The sequence below is a fragment of the Momordica charantia genome (assembly GCF_013281855.1).
Source record: "Momordica charantia cultivar OHB3-1 chromosome 4 unlocalized genomic scaffold, Mcharantia_2.0 BLBB01000004.1, whole genome shotgun sequence".
Classification (NCBI taxonomy): domain Eukaryota; kingdom Viridiplantae; phylum Streptophyta; class Magnoliopsida; order Cucurbitales; family Cucurbitaceae; genus Momordica; species Momordica charantia.
The window spans coordinates 3,436,283-3,460,624 of NW_028275162.1; the positions used below are offsets into that span (position 1 = coordinate 3,436,283).

The window sequence follows — 24,342 nt, forward strand, 5'->3', positions numbered from 1 at the left end:
GCGAACTTGAGATGAGAAAACCTAAGAGAAGGGAGAGGAAGAAAAGAAACTTTCAAATGCTACAAATAACATATAAAGTAATTAATTATCATCCAAAGAACACTTCTCTTTTTTGGGTGACAAGGTAGCCTACATTCACTAAAGAATTAAAAGTAAAGCATATTATAAAGTGAAGTGTGTGATCTACACAACTTTAAAAAGGACTGTGTTGAATTACAAGATAGATACTATTTGACAAATGCCAATAATATGTCAAATAATAAATAATAATATAAGAAAGCTTAGCTAGCTTACAATAATGGTGATGAACAAGGTGATCAAAGAGATAATGAAGCTCTCATCCATCTTCAACAAACTACTTCTGATTGGACTCTGGTTCTGTGGCTGAACTGCCATTCTGCTGCATTTGTTGCTGTTGATGGCGCTGCTGCTGCTGGTGCTGGAGCTGGAGGCTATGGTGACTGATGGTAGGTTGAGGCATTACTCCATTAGACGGATGAGACTGCGCGTTTAACTCGTTTGTAGCGAGCTTCAACCTCTGAACCTCTGCGGTCAAGGCTTCATTTAGAGCTGCACATTTGATAAAGAACGACGATAAATAAAAGCGGAAGTATAGATGAATTCGACCACGGGGATAAACTACAGCCTAGATAAATACTCAAGAAAGGAGTAACAACATTGCTTCAAGATTTGAGAATCCAAGTTGTAAATGATAAGACTGAAAACTTGAATGCGGACACTTTTTAATGTTTTCTTTTCTAAAATATCTGTGATGATGGAACCTAGTATAACTATTATCATTGTTTTTTTAGAAACTAGAAAAAAACGAAAGAATAAATGTGGATACTAACAGACAGCCCAACAAAAGGAGCCAAAATAAGACCCGAGTTAACGAACAAAAAGGGAAAAAAGAGCTCCAATCCAAAAGAATAAGTCTAATTGAGACTGGAGTAATCCACGGAGAAATTTCATACACCCCAATTCTATTCTAACCAACCGTTTAATGGTTTGAAACTTGAGTGGGCATTTCCAACATGTATATATACACCTTATATACTAGATTCCATGACATTAAATTACAAGCTAGAAAGAAGGGGAGGTAGGATGCTTGTATGTTTTGAGTAACATCCTTGTGCCGAGCTAATTTTCCACAGGACCTCCCCTACAGTATCGTCGTCGGAACATACACTCTAATTTAACGGAGATTATAAACTAGACTTAAACTTTAAAAAATTATTAATTCCCTCGCTAAGAGAGATATATGGGATCTTTGTTTTTAGTATCCTATTTACTTTAAGAAGAGAAACTGTTCTAGGCGTTAGCTATGAACTCCAGGAACCCTATGGCCCACTAATTTGTACCAGCATCTCTTGATAAAAGTTCTTAAAGGCACGACAATAGTTAAACAACAAGCAACATTTCAGCTCAATGTACAGGAGAGAGGTATGAACTCATGTTAACAATTATACTATCTCATAACTAAAGCCTTGGAAGTGAAACCCAGGTGCAATATTAAAAGTAGAAGACTCCAATGCTTTAACAGATAATCTTTCTTTTCAATCAGATAATAGAGGAAATAATTCAGAGAAGTGTTAATACCATCCCGTAGTTGTGCTTGTTGTTCCATGGCTTGGAGCCGAAACTTCAGCTCATTGTTCTGGTTTGTAAGTCCAACTGAATCTCTCTGAATACAAAGCAATTGTGGAAAATCTGAGAGAACTTAGCAACACAAAAATGGAAATAGAAAATAATTGCCATCACTCAAAATTTCTACCTGTAGAAGTGTGAGTTGGGCAGACAGCGTGGTAGCTTCTGTCTGAAGAGTCTGAACCTTGTGTTCCAACTCAGATATATACCGCATCTTCCGTTCTTTTGATCGAGCAGCAGATTGACGGTTTGCCAAGATCCTGAAGTAAATCAATTAGTCAAGATTACAAATCAATAGATGAATCCAAGTTAGTAAATCAGTCAGATAATTTGCACATACCTCTTTGCACGCTTGGGATCAGTTAGAGCAATCTCAGCAAGTTTGTCATTTGCCATAATTTTCTTCAGTTCAGCCCCACTGAACTCACCATTACCAAACTCCAAGCTGAATGGACCTGAATTACCATCAACTAAATTATTTGAAGAAATTTGTCCTGGACGAACACTAGGTGGTGTAGGAGGCATTTTGGGTGACTCGTCACCAAACTGCAACTTGCCCATGAAACTATCCATGGAGACACTTCGGTAATGTCTGGTAGTTGGAGCGATATCCCCTCCCGCAGTTCGTTTGATCCCTTCCCTCTTCTCAGCAGATGAATTCATTCCAGGCATTTGGGAGTTATCCCCACTTTCATTTACGCTGCTTTCTGCTTCGTTATCACTACTATCACCACCATTTGTCTTCGTTCCACTACCCCTACTATCCAAATCCTCCCGATTCTCATGACCATTCTTGTCGTTGGTCCCTGAAGAGTTAAACAAATCAATATTATCCAAATTCATATAAGCAGAAAATAGGTCGTCCACACTGTCCCCATCCGATTTCCTCTCACCCATTCCTTCCAAATTGTTGTCAACGCTTTTCTCCAAACTGGGTTCTCTCTTAACAAACTGGCTAGCCGGCTTTAACATGCCCGCATTCTCTTTACTACTTGTTGATCGCTCCAATCCACCCGAGCTACCGAATGGGAGAAGAGGAGATGGCTGAATCATTGAAGATAATCCAAATGGAATATCGCTACTAGACCTCCTATGTGCTTTACGAGGGGGTAGAGAATCCCCAATCTTAGAAGAATTGGCCCTCATATAAGGTGAGGGTGAGGGAGGCAACAACGAATGTGAACTGGCGTCCCTATCCTCCATTGATGTATCAGCAGAAACCTGATCTGAATTTGATGTAGTTGGGGACTCACGAAATGGAGACGGGCTTAAAGGGGGCAAAGCATCGAGCGAGAAAAAGGACGGCTGAGACAACGATCGGGAATGAGTAGGCACTGGGTTGAAACTTTGCTGGTTCATCGGACGCGAGATCGGGATCTGAGAATACGGCGAGATTGGCGGGATCTGCGGTGAGTTGGGACTAGGAGGTATCCCAGCTCTTCTACTATTATTATTATCACCAAGAAAATTCGACTGAAAGTGCTGCGGACGGATTTGTGAGCAGTTCATTTGGGAAATTTTAAGCTGATCCATCGAGAAAGGAAGATTTACAGCTGAAGAAGAAGATGCCCCAAACGAACATTGAAGATTTCGCATGGTATCAGTATTAGCATCTTCAGTATCACCCATACTACCCTCTCCGAGAATGATAATACTCGAGAAAAAAGCCTAAATCACCACCTTCACACACAAGCTACGCAACTCCACCGCAGTTCGAATTTGAACCCAATTGAATCCCAATCATAAACGCAAACAATTACCCTAACAATCTGCAACAGATTAAAACAAACAAACTGAACCTCAACTAAACGATCACTGAAACAATAACAAAACAGCTACAGAACATTCAAGAGTAAAGCAATGAGTCTCCATTGACGACAACAGACACTTCACTGCTGTTAGTAATACCTCCTAGTTGAAGCCGGGGACAATGGCCTCGCCGGAAGCCAGCCACCCTCGTCCTCCGACGCGAAGCACGGCGTGCAAAGGCTCAGAACCTTAATTCCGCGGCCATTGATGGAAACATTTGCGTGTGGAACGAGCGGGGAGCTTTAAAGAGAATTTGCCGGCGGGAATCCCGAGGTTGCCGGCGATTTTTCCCTCTAGAATAGAAACGGTCGGCGGGACGACGATGACGACGACGACTCCTGGTACACCGATTTTCATGACGCGTACGCGTGAATTTAATAAGAATTTGCATTTCCACCGAATTTGAATTTGCCGTGCATTTCAATTTCATTCCGACCGCATTTTACCTTTACCCGCTTCCCTCTTTTTTTTTTTATCGCCCAATTTCACTTTTATTAAATATTAATTTAGCAAATAAATTTTTGTTTTCTAATATTAAACTGCATTAATCTCTTAAAAATAAAATAATTACCATATGTTAGGATTCGTATAATTTTGGCTAAATTATAAAAAATATCCTAAAAATTTGTTGTTATCTTATCTAAAGTTTCAATATTACTCTTCACCTTTCGTAAGCATATCAAAAATACCTTATGAATAATATTTCGTTATTATTTTGAACAAAAAATTGACGTGACAGAAATTGGAATATACGGTAATTAATATGGAAACTTCTTCCAAATTTCCTCCCTTTTCAAACTTAATTTTACTTTAACGTTTTTTTTTTATCTATTGTTTACCTAACTTTGCACTAATTTCCTTTTAAAAACAATAGCTTCTTATTTGCTTTTTTTTCATACTTAATAATAAATTACACTATTTTTTCAAACCAACTAGTTTTAACAATTGCTTCAAGTTACCCTATTTTTCATAATAATAAATTATAAATATAACTATCAAAAATCTTATTTGATAATTTCAAAAATCTCAAATATTTTAAGGAGATTATTTTACATTAGTTAAAAAAAATTTCATGAATTTAATAAAGTTTATTTGATAATTTTTTTAAAAAGGTTTTTAACTGATAAGTTGCCTATGATCTCTCTTTTTCTTTTTTTTTTTTAACTCTATGAGGGACCCAAGATAAATTTTTGGTAAGTGATGAAGTTTCCAATTATTTATTTGTTTTTCCCACTATAATATTTGCATTAAATTCTGATAGATATTACTTTTTCCAATTTTGCAATCTCAATAATCTTATTGGCTATAAGAATGACATCTATGATGGGCTTGTAAAATGTTTCTATTCCCATTTATCTCAAGATTTATTTACATGAATTAATTATGTTATAAATATGGTAACTATTTAATCTAAACTTTGGAAACTTCGTAAACTTTTTCTAAAATATCGTCATAATCTGTCTTATTCTATTTTTTTACCTGAATTCGTTGTAGTATGGTGACACATTTATGTTCTGAGAATTACAAGCTCGAAACCTGTCTTGAATCATCGTTTCAATCTATTTATAGAATTGCTGATTTGTTATCGCTATCTAACATGTGTAAATATTATCCATCTTAAATTCTTACATGTTTATTTATGTATAATTTAGTACTATATTTTTATTTTTTTTTTTCAAATTAAATGGTCTCATAATAAAAAGGCTAAATATTATTGTTTGTTATTGTTTTATCTAAACAAAATAGTATTTGTGACTGGAGAAATTAATAATTGGAGTTAACGAATGTATTTATATACTTTTAACAGTACTATACATGAAATATATATTTTTCAAATTCCATTTCATACTAATTTTTTTTTACTTTTCAAAATTAAACTTATTTATCATCCATTTATTTGTTTGGATTTCATTTAAAGTAAAATAAAAAACCATTATTTTTAAATTTTTAAAGCTTTGCTATTTTTTTTAAATAAAGAAATTGTTAATTAACAAACTTAATTTTTAAAATAAGATTAAAATTATTATCAACTAGACCTTCAATTATTGCTATTTAATATTTTAACAATTTTATGATGATTGTAATGAGACAAATAAAAGAATGACTAATATTATTACTCGTGACATTATTTTTGCTTGAATTCAAATCAATTGTAGATGTGAAAGGCAATAAATGAAACTCATAATTTAACAATAATTAATAGATTAAACTAAAAATGTGAAATTATTCTCAAATATATTATGAACCATTTTTATTTAAAATAAAGATGCAAGTCAAAATTGAAAACATCAACTCTCAACTAGGTCACTTTGGTTAGTTTGTAGTTTAATATTAATGGATTCGGATTTCTAAAGTATAAAATTGAAAAGTTGTGGGTTAGTTCAATTTGAAAAAATTTTATCAGTCTCGATTGATTCGGTAAAAGTAGGTGGGAAATTCAAATTTTCGACCTTTAAAAAACTAATTATATATTGATTGGTTGAGCGATACTCATGTTGGGTGATCGACTTAAGAAAAAAAACTGCTTTAAGGACTTGTTTGGTTGCATTTTTGTTTCTTTTTTTTTTCTCTTTTAATAAATAAATATTAAAAGTATTTGGTTACGTTTCTTATTTTTTATTTAAAAAAGATATGGAAACATGATTCATATCAATTTCTCATTCTTGTTCCCTGCAACTTTCAATTAAAAAGAGTAAAAGTTTTCACATGGTTAGGGTTTTTTGGCTCCGACTTTGAAAATAACTCTCAAAGGGAAAATAAAAATGATTAAATAAGAAACATTAAAGCATAGTGAATTTGCAAATAATCTTAATAGAGCAACAACTGGAAATGCACAATGCACTTTACCTAATCTATGAATGCATCACAGTTGGAATAAGAAGCATCCTTTGTCAATTCATCTAGACAGCTTTATCAATGCATAACAAGGCTCTGAATCTAATCATAATCATTCATTTTTTTTGTTTTTTTTTTGTTTTGGATAATCCTACATGGATATTTACTTTTACTTTTTTCTCGTTAAATTATAATTCTAGTTCGTGTACTTTTAACTTCGACTCAAGTTTGGTCTCCATACTTCTTAAAGTTTCATTGTAATCATCGACTAAAGCTATCTATACTTTCCTTATAATTGAACAGAAGTTACAAAAATCTACGTGAGATTTGAAAGTCACGTCATTGAAAAACTCAAACATGAGTTTGAGTAAGACTTTAAAGTATTTTTCTATGGAAAAGAAGAAACGGGTAAACCTAATCATGGTTTAAAATGCAACTAATAATGTTTGTTGGATTTTTTCAGACTCTTTTCAAAGTACAATCACCAATAACCTGCTCGTTCGATAGGACGTAATCAAGTAAATGAAAATAAATCATCCACAAGCAGTTATCCTAGTAATCTTTGACAATAGGACAATTCATTAGATAGAAGTGTTTCGTATTAGATGATGATGTGACTTAATATAAATGACAATAGCATGAGATCCGTTACGTTACCTACCGAATCGGAAGCTCAAACAGCAGGAACCATGCTCTATTAGTTGGAGTGAGTGATTATAGAGGTTCTACTAATCTGCATCAATTAGAAATGCCTAATCACCTGTAAAATATCTAGAAATCACATAAAACAGCATGATTTAGATTGTTAAACAACAAAAATGTCAGCTGAACTGAATAATATTGTTGGGATCAGGAGGATACTTGACAGAAGGAAAGGAAGGGAATTCCCATTCTAAAATAATATCATATATAAAGTAATTTATCATCAAGTACACTTCTTTTTTGGTAACAAAAGATTGCCTACATTCACTAAATAATTGAAAATAAAGCATAAAATTAAGTGTGTGATTTACACAACTTTAGAAAGACTGTGTTGGGGTGGTGGATATTTGACAAATGCAAATAATAAGAAAGCTAGCTTACAATAATGAATATTTCTAAAGATGAACAAGGTGATCAAAGAGAAGTGAAGCTCATCCATGTTCCACAAAATATTATTGGTTGGACTCTGGTTTTGTGGTTGCACTCCCATTCTGCTGCTGCATATGTTGCTGTTGCTGTTGCTGTTGGTGCTGCTGCTGAAGCTGAAGTTGGAGTCCATGGTGATTCATTACCCCATTCGAGGGATGAGACTGTGCGTTTATATCAGTTGTGGCGAGCTTCAGTCTCTGAACCTCCGCGGTTAAGGCTTCATTTAGAGCTGCCATGTTTGATAACAGACGATAAATAAAAGTAGAAGTGTGCAAATTATTCGTACCTTTTTTCTTCCTAAGAAAAAATTTCATTGATGGAATGAAATGTAGAAGGAGAACTCATGCTGAGCATTCAGAAAGGAGTTTTAATTAACACAAAGGAAAAGGGTAATTACATAGAGGCCTATATCAACCAACAAGAAGTAACAGAACAATTCAAAAGCTTTTCTTTGTCCAAGAAGACTCTGTTCCTCTCAAGCAATAAAGACCAAATAAAAGCTCAAAACTTCCTTTTTGAAAGGACGAACATCAAAAATAAGAGTGTGGGACCTAGTCATTCGGAAGGGGAATGACCCAGCTGATTGAATAAGCTAAAAAAAAGTTTCAAGAACTGCCACGCAAAAGGGCAGAGGAAGGAAAAATGGCATGGAGTCTCCACATTAGACTTGCAAAGTAGCTCAGGTTGAGGGAGAGACAAACGTAGGCAACTTCTTTCTAGTCTACCTTTAGTGTTGATGTAGCGTAAAGCGAGGTTTCACAAAGAAAAACCTGAGTTCCAATGACTTCCTCCTCAACAGAGGGAAATTCCCTCTAAAGGAATCAAATGAGTCCCGAGAAGCCCAACCAACATCTTTAGAGCTCCAAGTAGATTTATGATAGTCTTTATATTAATAGAAGAAGGTTTTGTTTCACGGTGAATAACCAAAGAATGGTTAAGTTAAAGGATCACCGATTTGACAAGTCATCTCTTCTTCAACCCTTCCAAGCCTCTAATATTACAAATGGAAGTAGTAGTTATAGGAAAGCCATTTCAGCCATAACAGTAGCAGACTGAACTTTTCTCATATGGATAGAAGATTGTAAATTCAGGAGTTTTCCCGTTTCTTATGTTTGGAAGGGACAGGAACAATACACAGGTCTACACTTTTTAGCCGTTTAGTCAGATCTCTATTACGTGAGTCATCAATGATATCCATTTTCTATGTTTGCAAGGAGGAGCTTCAACTTGAAGAAAAAATCGAGTTGTCCACAAAATTAGAGAGGCACTGGTAAGAATCTCTTTCCTCTTCCTAGCATGGTTAAGAGGGTAAATACCCCAGTTGTTTCAACTTACCAGGAGGGCATAGCATCACCACCCACCCACATTGAGCAAGGGTTGGAAAGGTAAACCTGAGAGTGATCAGTCAGGTTGAACAGGATAGTGCTTCAATAAAAGGACATGATAAAAGGTTCAGAGGGGCTATTGAATTAACTTTAGGAGAAGCCAGAATATTCCAACGGTTAGTCTTTAATGATAGAGAGAAAGATGCCAACTTTACAAATTCTCACCCGCTGACCATAGAAGATGTCTCTTCCTCCAGAAAGCATCAAGTTCTAATCTAACTGCTTTAGCAGTCACTCTCTTGCATGTTAGATACAGATTAGACTCACGTCCAAGAAGAACGGGAGGTAGGATATTCGTATGAGTTCTGAATTAAAATGTGCGAGAGAGGATGCTGACAGTTCAGGCTAAATGTACAATAAAAAAGGAATAGGGGGCTTAATAGTTAGAGGAGGCCTATGGTCCGCTAAGTTGTACCAATATCTAATGATTAAAAATAAAAATTCTTGAAGTCATGATAATGCAAAACAACAAGTCACATTTCCTGATAAATGTACTAAACAAAAAAATGTTCCTAAAATATCAGGCTAGAACGGTACCAAAAAAACTCATGATTCAATGCTTTGACGGGAAATCTCCAATTAGCCATTAGGTATTGAAGGAAAATAATTAAGAGAATAAGAATCAATACCATCCCGTAGTTGTGCTTGTTGTTCCATGGCTTGGAGACGAAACTTCAGCTCATTATTCTGGTTCGTAAGCCCAACTGAATCTCTCTGAATACAAAGTAATCATGAAAAAACTGAGAGAGCTTAGCAGCAGGAAAATGATAATAGAAAATAATTGTCATCACACAAAATCTCTACCTGTAGAAGTGTGAGTTGGGCAGACAGTGTGGTAGCTTCTGTCTGAAGAGTCTGAACCTTATGTTCCAACTCAGATATATACCGCATCTTTCGTTCTTTTGATCGAGCAGCAGATTGACGGTTTGCCAAGATCCTGAAGTAAATCAATTAGTCAAGATTACAAATCAATAGATGAATCCAAGTTAGTAAATCAGTCAGACTATATAATTTGCACATACCTCTTTGCACGCTTGGGATCAGTTAGAGCAATCTCAGCAAGTTTGTCATTTGCCATAATTTTCTTCAGTTCAGCCCCACTGAACTCACCATTACCAAACTCCAAGCTGAATGGAGTTGAATTGCCATCAACTAAATTGTTTGAAGAAATTTGTCCTGAACGAATACCAGGTGGTGTAGGAGGCATCTTGGGTGACTCATCACCAAACTGCAACTTGCCCATGAAGCTATCCATGGAAACACTTCGGTAATGTCTGGTAGTTGGAGCGATATCTCCCCCCGCAGTTCGTTTGATCCCTTCCCTCTTCTCAGCAGACGAATACAATCCAGGAATTTGAGAATTATCCCCACTTTCATTTACACTGCTTTCTGCTTCATTATCACTGCTGTCACCCCCATTTGTCTTTGTTCCGCTACCTCTACTATCCAAGTCCTCCCGACTCTCATGACCATTCTTGTCGTTGGTCCCTGAAGAGTTGAACAAATCAATATTATCCAAATTCATGTAAGCAGAAAATAAATCATCCACAGTTTCCCCTTCGGATTTCCTCTCACCCATTCCTTCCAAATTGTTATCAACGCTTTTCTCCAAACTGGGTTCTCTTTTAACAAACTGACTGGCCGGCCTTAGCATGCCCGCATTCTCTTTATTACTTGTTGATCGCTCCAATCCGCCCGAACCACTAAATGGGAGAAGAGGAGATGACTGAATCATCGAAGATAATCCAAAAGGAATATCACTATTAGACCGCCTGTGTGCTTTACGAGGAGGTAAAGCATCTCCAATCTTAGAAGAATTGGCTCTCATATAAGGTGATGGAGGCAACAAAGAATGTGAACTGGCATCCCTATCTTCCATTGACGTATCAGCAGAAACCTGATCTGAATTTGATGTAGATGGGGAGTCACGAAATGGAGACGGGCTTAAAGGAGGCAAAGAATCGAGAGAGAAAAAAGAAGGCTGAGATAACGATCGAGAATGAGTAGGCACTGGGTTGAAACTCTGCTGGTTCATCGGACGGGAGATCGGGATCTGAGAATACGGTGAGATTGGTGGGATCTGCGTTGAGTTGGGAGAAGGCGGAATCCCAATTCTCCTATTATTCTCTCCAAGAAAATTTGACTGAAAGTGCTGTGGACGAACTTGTGAGCAGTTCATTTGAGAAAGTTTAAGTTGATCCATCGAGAAATGATGCTTCACAGCTGAGGAGGAAGATGCTCCAAACGAACATTGAAGATTTCTATCAGTACGAGCATCTTCAGTGTCGCCCATTTCGCCCCAAAGTAACTCTAAACGATAATGCTCAAGAAAAAATGCCTAAATCACCACTCCCAACGCAGTTCAAACCAAATTGAATTCCAATCCTAAACACAGACAATCGCCCCTACAATCTGCAACACATTAAAACAAACAAAGTTTCACGGACTGAACCTAGAGAATCACTGAAACAACATAAACAGCTATAAAACCTTACAAAAATCAAGAAATAACTCTCCATTGACGATAATGGACAGTTCGCGGCTGTTAGTAATACCTCCTAGTGAAGCCGGTAAGCAGCTCGACAATGGCGTCCGCGTTGAACACGACACAGAACAGCAAGGCTTCAGTCTAAATTCTCCGCCATTTCTAGAAACATTTTCCGGTCAAAAACAAGCAGCACGGCTTTAAACTACTAATTTCCCGGCGGGAATCCCGAGGATACGCCGGCGATTTCTCTCTCTAAAATCCCTCGGTTCTGTCTCTCTCTCTCTCTCTCTCGCGATGACGACTCCCTCTGGTACACCGATTTTCATGACGCGTCCGCGTGAATTTAATAAGAATTTGCATTTCAGCCGAATTTGCATTTGCCGTGAATTTCAATTTCATTCCGACCGCATTTCGCCCCACTCTTTTTTCTTATCGCCCAAAATTGTAATTAAATTCCTTAAGATTACATGTCGGGATGGATAAATAAAAAAATAAAATAAAATAATTCAATTTCTTCAACGATAAATAAAATAAATAAAATTGAAGATGTATTTAAAAAAAAAAATTATTTTTCTATCCTCACATGGTGGAATTTCCATTTAGGAGCATTTAAAAATGAAAGAGAGAGAACAGAATTGAAAAATACGTTACATTTAGGACTTAAATAAGTATTATTATTTTAGATTTTTGTTTGATTTATCCACTAATTTCACAAAAAAAAAATATATCCAATTGCAACAAATCAATGCATAAAATCGAAGTTCCATCATTTTTTTTAGAAAGTTCCATCAATTTAATTTTGGATTACTCACAAGTTGAATGGTGTAAATAATTTTTTTATGCAGAAATAATACTCATATATATATATTTATTTTCGAAATGTGTGTTTTATTGCGTCCATTATATTACCAATTTATAAATTGATTAATATCTTTTTTTTCCTTCTCGATCTAGTTTACGAAGGGGCCCTTATTCATTTCCCCCAATAATAATAATAAATAAAAATAAATCTACTCAAGTATGATAAATATTGATGTGAATCAGGACCGATCACAGAGCGGGACGGGGACGAGGAATCCTTCCCCATCCCGTCTCCGCCTCCCATTTAATTTTCCATCCCTGCAAAACTTCCCACGAATTTTATGGGACAAAGATTCGTAACTGGGATCGAATTTCCAATGAGAAATTTTTTCATTTATTTTTCTAATTTTTAATACTATTTTAATTAAATAATATTTTAAAAGAAATTTCTTATTAATAGTTTAATTTTCCATGATAAAATTTCATTTACATGATTTAATCATTTAACACACGTATGTGTAATGCGGAATTAGTTTAAAGCCGTTCCCGTTTTCCATCCCCGTCCCGTAGAGAATCTAAACCGGAAATTTCCACCCCACTTGGGGGCGGGTTCTCATGGGGCCGGCCCACATAAAAATGGAAATAGACCAAATAAATAAATATTACGAATTATTGATCAAGCACCGTAAAAATAGAAGATAAATTTATTTTTTATTATTATTATTTTTTGGTAGGTTCATTGAATCAGTGCAATTCCAGCCCTGTTTATGGTAAAGCGCATTTCTTTGGTAAGAATGGTCTCTTTTCATTTTCATTATTTTAGATTATGTTCCTTTTAAAGTAGATAAAATTTATATTTTTATTCATCCTTTAATATATTTTTAGTATTTGAAGTTCTATTTTGATCTTTAAAGTTTGATCTCAGAGTCCTTAAATTTTTATTAATCTTCGTCGGGTCTTTTAATACTTAAAATCGTAATTTTATTATATTATATTCCAGATAACAGCGTTTTTCTTTGTTTGGAAAGAGCTGGAAGACATTTTTGTTTGATTTGCTTTCTTAAGCGAATCTGCTGATCCAAGTGCTTGCCTAAACCCTTTGCATCTGTTTCCAGCTTGATTGATATAGACTCGAGCTAATAGGAACCATCAATCAAGAATGACTTCAGAGACAAAAATCGAAATATAGGACCAATTCTTCTAATTTCATTGTGCCTCTAACCTACTTGGGTTAGTAATAGGATATAACTTTGTATAAGAAGTTGAAATTGAGAAACCAAGTAGAAAATTATATATGACAAAAGTATCAAAGGAGAGTTGCGAAACCTTAAATTTATCAGAGATAAAAAGAAATGCAAATATTGAAAACAAGTCATGATATCGTGATGGTATTAAAATTTCATCGACATATCAACCTTGCTATAGTATCACAACAAAAAATCGACAACAATATAAAAATAACAACAAAATATCATTAATATAGACATAAAATTAATATTAATATTAATAACAGTTAACTCATATACAAATGTTAAAATGCTTACTTGTTAATTTAAACATATATTTTGAATTGAATATTGCAACATGTTATATTTAAAAAATCGCATGATAGGATGATTTTTGTTTTTTTAAAGAAATATGAAAGTTTTGATATATTTCAATTTTTAATGCATTATATTGTATATTGAATCTCTCCAAATGTTTTTAGCTTGTAAAATGTTGTAATTTTCTATAAGGGGAAGATTTATTTACAACTTTAATTGGTTTTGTTATAGATTAAGGTAAGTATTTAATCCAAACTTTGGAAACTTCATAAATTTCCTTTCAAATTCTCTTGTGATGTGTTACTATAAAATGGTCCCCATATGTTTGTTTCGTTCAGCAGTCGTCATGATTCTTTAGTTTTTTCACACGTTATAGTACATTGATTTTTTCCCCTCTTTTTGAGAAAGGTATGATCTCTAAGCTTTAAAATGTATCGTATCGTATATAACTGTATTCTATTTACAAAATGTGCTCATTTTTTCCTTACCAAAAAGTCATAGGTTCGATGGTTACTCCCACACATTGTTATATTTAAAACTATATATATATATATATATATATATATATATATATATATATATATTAATCCTTTTACATTTCTTACATGATAAAATTTAGGTTTAAATACTTTTGGCTTTTGTTGATTTTGGTCTTTGTATTTTATTATTCTCTTTATTTTAGTTTCTATATTTTCAAAATGTCTATTTTGGTCATCGTACTTTTGAAAATAAATCATTTTGGTTTGTTCATTTTTATTTTTTTTCTTATTTTATTTGGTCATAATTTTAACACAATATTTCACTCACTAAATTTCTTAAAATGTAGCCATAAATTTGTATTAAAAGGTTTAAGTTGATTATAGAATTTGTGTTAAAATTTTACAAATGAAGATCAATTTGATCAATTTTCTTAAAAGTACAAGTACCAAAATATTATAAAAAAAATATTTGTTTTTGAACGGTTGCAAAATTAGGAAAATAACAATAATACTAATAATAATTTGCAAAAGTAGTAACTCTTTCAATGTTGCAAAAATATCAAAATTTGGAAGCCGATCGAAAGTAAAAGTCCAGCGTACATTTAATAACACATTCAACCCAAAAAATGATATACTCATTTAAATAAATAGATGTCTTGACCAATTAAATTATTTTTGTATTGGTTTGATATATATGATTTGACATACTATTAATTTACCTGATTTGTTATATTAATGGAGAATCAATAACATTAATATATATGATTCTATTTAAAATGCTAATATATCTTACATATATATCTGAAAAATCTTGAAGGATAAAATTAAAATAGCAACAAAGATGAAAACCATATTTCAAATATTTTTGTAATATTTGCAAAATAAAAGATTTATTGCTATATTTACAAATATGGTAAATTAGCTACCGTTATACATTTCTTTCATTTAAATTATCAGAAAAAGAACTATATAATAAAATAAATGAAAATATATATACGAATTAATAGGGCAAAGACATGAATTTTCGAATCACACATGTTAGTCGCTTACCATTAAAGTTAGCTCAATAAATAATTCATATTATTTTATTAAATTTAAACTAACCAATCGGGGAAAAAATTGCATGCACGTTTAACAAAAAGAATCTGATTTTAGAAAAAAATTGATTTCTTTTTGCCTCCGAAGGAAAAAATATATCTTATTAAGAAAAAAGATTAAACATTAAAAAAAAATAATAGGATTAGGCTTTTGGTTCGTGGACAATCCCTCATGAAAAGAAAACGTAAACTCAGTTCTTTGGAACACGTTTTACGAGAAGCTATTTAGTTGACTTTTTTTTATTTATTATTATTTTTTTATTGATTGGTGATGTTGCTTTTTCATTTATTTAAATTATAAATTTGATTTGTTTAACTTTTTAGAATGGTATCTTCATATTTTGGTCCAGAATTTGGTGTCCCTCTATATAAAATGTAAATCGACATTTGTATGGTACCATAAAATATATCAACAAAATATCATTAATATGAACATAATATTAATATTAATAAATTTTAACTTATTTAAATAAAGTAGATGCTTATTGGTTGTTTTAAATATTTGTTATTGATTTTTTATTTTTATGTCTTTTTAAATATCTAATAATATCGACATTTTATGGATATTATCTCTATTTTCATCGATACTGTCATTTAAAATATTGTTAATAAATTTCAGACTTTAAAAATATATGATACGTCCTAAATTTTCAATTTTTTTGGTCCTTTTTACATAAAAGACAACTAAATAGAAATAATACAATCTCTCCGGGATATCTTCCCTTCATAACTCCTAAATTTTAAATCTAAAATGTAAGAAATTGTTGGTTAAGACGTATATCCTATCGGAAGTTCAAACCCCCGTTTCCTTGTTGAACTTAAAACAATTCAAAATTAAAATTTAACTAATTATTATTCGCTACCAATAAAACTAAAGTATACCGTACATATCATTTTCATTAGTGAAGGTATAGAATGAACGACATAAGTATGTTATTTTACCCTATCACGGACATCATCATAATCCGCTCGTGATTATCCAACTCATAAAGTTCAATATCTACCGTTCAATGTTCGTTTCTTCACGAACAAAAATTGTCGCCCATGCAATTTCAAATTAAATTTGATTTTTCTTTCTATGATATAGTTTTAAAAGGTTAGGTTTTTGTATATTGTTACTTCAAATTAATAAACTTCTCAATAGTATATAGATTTTGAAAAGTAAATTGAAAGCCATTGAAGGGCAATTCCATTGATACAAGCAAACGTGTTTGGCTGAATCTCTTTGGTCTCTTTGTTAGGTAAAATTTGGCACGACATTTGGTTCCCCTTATGCTTAAATTTAATTAATGGCCAACAAAATAGGAAATAAAAAACTATACAATATAATATAATACAATGTATAATTCATCATATTTGATATTTAATTAACGAATGTAATTTTTTTATTTTATGAAATTGAATATATAATTAATTTGCGTGTGTTTGTGTTGGGTGGTGGAGATGCCATTTGTTAGCTCTAACAAACACAAAAACGTGTGTATATATCTATCATATGAACAAAAATATCTTATTATATATTTCACACATCATTGAAATTATTGAAAATGTTTTTATTTTATTTTTTAATCTTTTGATCGATGATATATGCGTTAACCAATTAGTTATGTTCAAGTGGTAGACACATCAGTTTTAAATTTAGTTATTATTAGTTTGAGCTTAATTTTAATTTGGCATGTAAACGAATTTCACAATCTTCTTTCTAACATCATATATTGAATATATAGCATATTTTATGATTATGTGACAATTATGGTATTTCCAATTTAGTTGACCGTGTATTGGAGTTTAATATATGAACTTGACGTTGAAAATAAACTTAAACTATAGGAACTAATTAAATTGATGATTAATTTAACCCTAATAAAAACATTTCAAATTCATCCCATCGAAACTTTAATTTGAATACATAATCGAATTAAAATTTAGATCTTCAAAATTAAATTAGAAATTATCTCTGAGCTATAGATAAATCAAACCAAAAGTAATTAACACAACACTCAAAATGTCAAAGCGCTTGATTCTCCAACAAAAAAGTTATAAATTCGATCTCCCACCCCACATGTTGTACTAAAAAAATACAACACTCAAAATCAAGTCATGGAAATAAAGTTAATTAAATGAGCATGGCTCGGCGTTTAAGCCATTTTACTCCTTTCCTAGAGTTTCGATCTCCAATTTCCCATATTCCTTATATTGTTGTACTAAAAAAAGTATTATTAGCACATTTAAGGCTCGTTTGGTAACGTTGTTGTTTGTTGTTTCTAATTTTATTAAGAAATCTAAATATTTGACAACTATTTATGTTCCTTATTTTTCATTTTTTTGAAACATTCTCAAAATCGTATAGAAATTTCGGAAACCACGAAAACAAGTTTCTTGTTTCTGGTTTATGTTTCCAATTTGTTTCTAACACAAATAAAAATCTTGTTTATTCATTCTTGAATTCATGTGTGTTGGGGGTTATGTAATTTTTTTAATTAAAAAGAAAAAAGAAACAAAAACAATAAACGAGAACGTTAACAAACGCAACCTTATATTTCAATCTATTCCACTTACTGTTTAATTACTAAAATAGCCTTTTCAAATTATATTAAAACTATCCCCACCTTTTAAATTACACCCCCAATAATTTCATTTCAAAAATGTTTTTTTCTCCCATAAAAATTGAACTTATGAAAAATAAAGACAAAATAAAAACAAGTTAATAAGTACTCCATGCATTCAAAACAACAATAACAATGAATGATTGGCCAAAAGTGTTAGTTTGGCAAAAAAATTTGCTCCTAAATTTTCAGGTTTAATATTCTATTTTGATTTTGAATTCTTAAAATGTCAGATTTTCTTAATCATTTAAAAAAAGACATTCATGGTCTTAAAACATGTCATTATTATTATTTTTTTAGTACAAAACGTGGAGATGAGGATTAAAATTCACAAATTTCTGGTCAAACATGAGTGTCTTAACCGACCGTTAAACTATGTTTACATTGACATGTCATTAATTTTTTTGACAAATGAACAATGTGGGTTCCAATGTGTACAGTAAGAGCAGATATTAAAACCAATAGATTGGTTGAGGTGGATATGAATTGGGATAGATTAGAGTCAAAATCAAATATTTACAACTTACTTTTGGTTATCTATTGCACAAATTATGCTCTTGATAAGTCTTAAGCCTCTCTTTTAAATTATATCCTTATTGATGGTATAGAATCAACTCTAATTAATGTTATATAAACCGTTCCTTTTTAGGCAATATAGGCTCTCAATCAATCTATATAACTTTAGTAGATGCTCATGCATGTGATCAGCACGTTAATACCAATTTAAATTCACGTCATTGGTCTAATTAAACAAATTGATGATGTAGTCACAACCAAGATTGTAAAAAGATATATTATCAAAAGTCTACCGACAAAATAAGTATCTAAGAATTTTTAAAAATAAAATCAAGTTAGAAAAAAACTGTAGTACATGAATCAAAATATAATTTATAACCTAGAATAAAACTAGGGTTACCTCTCATGATTAGTCAACATCGTTGTTCGGCAAAAACCTTGACCTCATCCCAATTTTCTCTGTTATTATTATTTTTTTTTGTTAATATGTGAAAGTAAAGTATATTCTTAGTTCAGCTTGAAAATTCGAGCAAGATAATAGATATTGAGTCGATGATCAATCCGACGTTCAATCCTTCTAGAGATGGTGATCAGACTTGTTAAGATCTCTTCTATGCTGAGAATCATCTGTGAATCCCCATTTTGATTGACCTTGACCGGTCATTGCTGGAAAATAGGGCTCCAGCCTCGTTGGCCCCCCAATTTTAAACCCCGACCTACACAAGTGGTTTTAGAACCCATATTTTGAAAAGTTCTGTTAGGTTCTTAGTAGCAGTCTGACTTTTATAATCAAAACTATATATTTTAACCATCATCTTCACCAACCTTTAAAATCTTGCTTATAATAATGTGTACATGTAATTTTTAATTATTAATTTAGTGCAACTAAGTAGTAGTGCCTTTTTTATTTATTAATAATTGTGCTAGGCTAAATAATGCACCAAAATTATATTTATAAGTCCAATTGTTCCAGATGAATTATGATATAAACAAACCAAAGAAAAAAAAAATGATTGTATTAAAACTTTATTTTAATTGTCTCTACGATTACCTTGTTTTCATAATTCATATAGCTAGGGACCTTATTATAAAATATCTACAAAATTCACCTTGTATTCAACTTATAAGTCCAAAAAAGTACTCATTTTATGTTTATTTTTCTCTTATTATTACTCTATCATAATTTATAGCATTCTTCACTTGTATTGTACGTTGAATTTTAATTATTTATAAATATCGAGATATGTTATAAGAATTAAATATATAAAAATTATTTCAATTATTAATTTTTCAATTATTACAAATATATATATAGTATAATATAATTAGAGAGATGCATAATTTGAAGAAAATTATTTGTTAGTAATTAAATTAAAAGAGCCAAATGTCTATCCAACTATATGGGCAGTTAAACACAATGATTTGAAAAATGAAATATTATTTAGGTTATGTGATTTTTGCACTTTGGTTTTGGTTTATGTACTTTCAAAGTGTCTATTTTAGTCATAGTATTTTCATATGTGGTTTATTTTAGTCTCTTTACTCAAAAAAAAAAATTACAATTTTGGTTCATTCATTTTTATCTTTTAATCACTATTTTAACATGACATTTCAGTCACAAAAATTCTTGAAAGGTAATTATTAAAAAGTTTTAAAATTTATGTTAAAATCTTACCGATAAAATTAAAATAAAAACTTTTTAAAAGTATATGGATAAAAATGAATATTTTATAAATATAAAAATTAAAATAAACAAAAGTAAAAAATACATACAATTTTTTAAAAGTACAATAACCATATAATAATATTTAAATCAAAAAGAAAAAAAAAAGAAGGAATAAAGAATTTTTCAAAGAATAAAGAAAAGAAGAGGGTACGCGATGCTCTTCACGTGGCAAGACTTTCACCGTCGATATCAGTATCACGTGGGCCAGGTCTAGTGGGGCATAGAGAGCACGTGTTGATAGATGACTAGTACACGTGGCAAGCTATGAGCGGTTGAAGGGAAGAAAAAAAGGGCAAAGAAGAACTTTATTTTATTATTGTTTTTTTGGAAAGAAAAAGAGAAGAAGAAGAGAAAAAAGAGCTTATCCATTCCACTTCTCATTGAAGTCATTGTCCAAACACTCAATAAAGGCTAATGGGCCATACAATAATAATAAGGAAGGGCCCATTAATGTTTGACAATGAATGTCCTCTTTTGTCATTTTCTCATGATATTATATAATCTAATTCATTAATAAAAAAATAAATCTAATGGCACTTGAAATATCAACATCCTTTACTCAAAAAAAGAAAAAAAAAAGGAAAAAGGGAATATCAACATCCAATTAATTTTAAAGATTTCATTTCAAACTTCAAATCCTCATATTGCTTTTCATTTATATTCTCTTCTCCCTTCCCAAGAAGTAAATATTTCTTTTTTTTTTTTTCTTTCCGACTATAACATATCTTAACTAAAAGATATATACTATAGTGATAAGAGGTTTGGATGTTGATACCTATATCGAGATTCGAGTCCTCCTATATCCAAAAGTAAAAAAAAAAATCATATATTATCTAAATAGACTCTTTCAACAAATTTGAAACCAAAAGTGTGTTTGGGAGTAATTTTGACATGTTAAAATCACTTTTATCATTGAAAAAATTACTTTCATTCCCATTAATCTGACAAATTAAAAAATTTACACTTAAAATTGACTTTTAAAGTATCACTTGAATTGTGATTTTGGAAAATTATTTTTTTTTTCAAAAGTATTTCTTCTACCATCATTCTTAAACACACCCTAAGTATTGAGATATTTATCGAGAAATAAAAATTATTTAACATTATTATTAAACAAAACATATCTTTAGTTTTTAAGAAAACATATGAAGATTACGAAAGCACTAAAATAATTTTTATTTCAAGAAAACAAATATCCCAAATAGAACGTGCACACGTTGTTGGACAATAGGTAACGTGTCAACCTTCCATGGTAATAATTGATTTTTAAGATATGGTTGACGGTGAAAAAAGAATATAAGACTAATTGTGTAGCCTAACATTTTGAAGTTAAATATATATTTGATATATAAGTTTTACTCTTCGTGTTATAAACCAAAGACCCGAAGAAAGAGTCTCCATGTCAAGAATTGCATTATTAAGTTATGGTCCAACTTGAATATAGCTCAATTTGATTAAGACGTTTAAATTTATGTACTAATTTGAGTTTAGTGCAAAATCGACCTGCCAAATTAAGGAAATGAATCAATCGTCCTACAAAATCAACCATCGATCTAGTGAAATAAATCCAAATCCAATCAACCCACTAAATATAAGGTTTATACAATTAGAGTTGTGAAAATATTTTCAGTATTTTTCAAATTTTAAATTTTAAGATTTAATATACAAAATTATATTTTAAAAATTTTAAAAACTTTGATAAATTAACTTTTGAAAGCTATAAATTCAGTTCATTTTTTATAAAATTAAAATAGGTAAAACACGACAGATTATAAATTATATAATATTCTAAAAAAGAATTATACAAAATTTATATAATTTATATTAATAAAAAAATTAGTACAATATGTGGGGCAGAGGATTAAACTCACAACCTCCTAGAAATATATCAATTATCGCTTAACTATTCTCATTTTGGCCATCTATATTAATAAATTAATTAATAATATTTTAGATTGAATAAGTACTTAACAACTACTCATTCAATTTCAAAATATACTCAAATGCATATTCGAGAGCATGGGAAACATGAAATACATATTTGTTTATTGTTTCTCGTTTTCAATTTGAAAGGATTTGATAACTATTTATATTTCTAGTTTCTAATTTTTTAAAAATATTCTCAAAATTGCATATAAATTTTGGAAACAACAAAAACAAGTTCTTTATTTCTTGTTCTCATTTACATTTTTTTTAGGACGGTTCTCGTTTACGAATGGATCAAAAACATAAATAAAAGATGATTTTATCATTTTTGAATCCATGAGTGGTAGAATTACCGAATGAATCTTTATTTTCAGATCACCGATCAATTACATCCAAAATTTTTCAAACCTTAGCCTACACAAACCCAAAAAATTATTGAAAATGGCAAGTCAAAAAAAGCATTTTAGTTTGATTTATACCCACTTTGTCAAAGTTGAATGGAGAGAGAGAAATGAAGGAAGAAACAAAGAAGAATTTCTTTCTTTTTGTTTGAATGTAAAGGGCAAAATTGGGCGGCAATCATGGCTATGGCTTGGGAAAGGTTTGATAGTGTGGGACAATTCTCTATCTCCATTTAAATATTTAAAAAAAAAAAAACTTTGTTTTATTCACTATTGATCCACGGAGGAATTTAGGGAAATTCCGCAGTTTATGGCTTCCAAAATTGCATGATTTGTTCTTCCAAACTAATTCAATTCCTATTCTCCATAGGTTTGGAGATCCAAACAGCTCTCATCAATTTTTTTTAGGATTAATTACTATTTTAGTGATGTAAGTTCGACGTTAGTTATGAACTAAACTCATTTTAATCAGATACTTCGAAATCGTCCTTTTTAAAAGGTGATCATTTTGGTTTCTATTTGCAAATTTTATATACAATAAAAATTGTTTAATACATAAACTTTGTGAGTGAAGTATCATGTTAAGATTGTGATGGAAAGAACTAAGACAAAAAATGAAGATGAAATAACCAAAATAGTTACTTTTTAAGAGTATAGGACTATGAATAAAAGCTGAAAGTATAGGTACGAACCAAAAGCGAAAGTACAAGAACACAAATAGTATTTAAACCATTTTTTAAGTATTACAATTCGAATTAGGATATAAGAATTCAAACTGATGACTATAAAAGAAGTTATTAATATCTTGACGATTTTTTTTCAATAAACACAACTGGAGGATTGAAACTTCAATTCTAGTGAATTATCTACTTTATGCTCGGGTTGGTAATTTCGAACCCTTTGTTAGTTTGAACAAAACTAAAATAGATGGCACACATAAAATAAACTAACTTTTTAAGGTTTTGCTAATAACAATTTTTTGTAGTACAACAAATTTCAGTGTAGGGATTTGAATCTCTGACTTTAAAAGAAGTAAATGTCTGTAACCACTAAATTTTTTCTTTTCTAAAAAAAAAATGTATGTTCGATCCCACTAAAGTGTTTGAAACTATTTTTAAAATATAAGGTATGATTTGTAATGTAGTCTATGCATAGTAAATTAAGAAACCAAAATTTAGATGAAAGATTCTTTCCAAAAGAAAATTTAGATGAAAGACACAAGAATAAATAGATAAACTTGGATTCCCTGAATATATATATATATATTCCTTATTTCACTCCTTGGCTTCATAAGGTAACGAAAGAATAGGCCCCAAAAGACCAGCCATATGTTTGGTTTTGGTAAATTATACCAAATAGCATAAAGAAAAATATCATTATTATTTGCCTTTCTTTTTTTTTAAATGCCACAAAAATAGTTTTTGGTTGGTTTCATTAAATTGTATAAGTTTGCAATTTATGCTATTTTTATAAAATTTTAAGACTAATGAATGGTATATATAAAAATGAATATTTCTTTTTTGCTATTTTTATAATTCCCTCTTTAATTTTGTCAAAGGATTTAGATCTTGATTGTGGACCTTTGGCCCAGATAAAAGGTTGGGCCTGTCTGGGCCGAGTCTTGAGAGCCGAACCCAAACTTTGGCCATTTTAATAATAAATTGTACTGTCGTATTCAAACCTCATAAAAAATACTCAAAACTTATAACAGTCATAGGAGTTTTGAATCAATACTTTAATCTTTTTGGGCTAAAAACGATATGTTTGAGTTGGCCATGAGCCAGTTAAATCTATTTTCAATCCACAAGACTTCAAATGAGCTCGAATAGATGACGGTCATGTGTTGGTGTCACCAATCCATCCAATAAATAAGGCACAAATTACCTTTATTGAAATTGAAACTCCAATCTCCCACCCCCATATTAGTTGTACTAAAAGAAAACGATGGTCA

At 31.3% G+C, this 24,342-nt stretch overlaps 2 protein-coding genes across 2 annotated transcripts; both read right to left on the bottom strand.

Moving 5' to 3' along the window:
- Positions 1 to 50: 50 nt before the first annotated feature.
- On the bottom strand, positions 51 to 3,817 carry LOC111007872 (bZIP transcription factor 29). The gene is made up of 5 exons (XM_022280403.2): positions 3,556 to 3,817; positions 1,988 to 3,416; positions 1,775 to 1,907; positions 1,600 to 1,684; positions 51 to 570 (listed from the first exon to the last, which is right to left on the bottom strand). The coding sequence occupies exons 2-5, from the start codon at positions 3,274 to 3,276 to the stop codon at positions 356 to 358; spliced, it is 1,722 nt and encodes a 573-aa protein (XP_022136095.1). The 5' UTR covers positions 3,277 to 3,416; positions 3,556 to 3,817; the 3' UTR covers positions 51 to 355.
- Positions 3,818 to 7,158: 3,341 nt separating this feature from the next.
- LOC111007873 (bZIP transcription factor 29) lies at positions 7,159 to 11,695 on the bottom strand. Its single transcript, XM_022280404.2, has 5 exons — positions 11,363 to 11,695; positions 9,830 to 11,219; positions 9,612 to 9,744; positions 9,437 to 9,521; positions 7,159 to 7,651 (listed from the first exon to the last, which is right to left on the bottom strand). The coding sequence occupies exons 2-5, from the start codon at positions 11,098 to 11,100 to the stop codon at positions 7,446 to 7,448; spliced, it is 1,695 nt and encodes a 564-aa protein (XP_022136096.1). The 5' UTR covers positions 11,101 to 11,219; positions 11,363 to 11,695; the 3' UTR covers positions 7,159 to 7,445.
- Between the last annotated feature and the right edge of the window lie 12,647 nt (positions 11,696 to 24,342).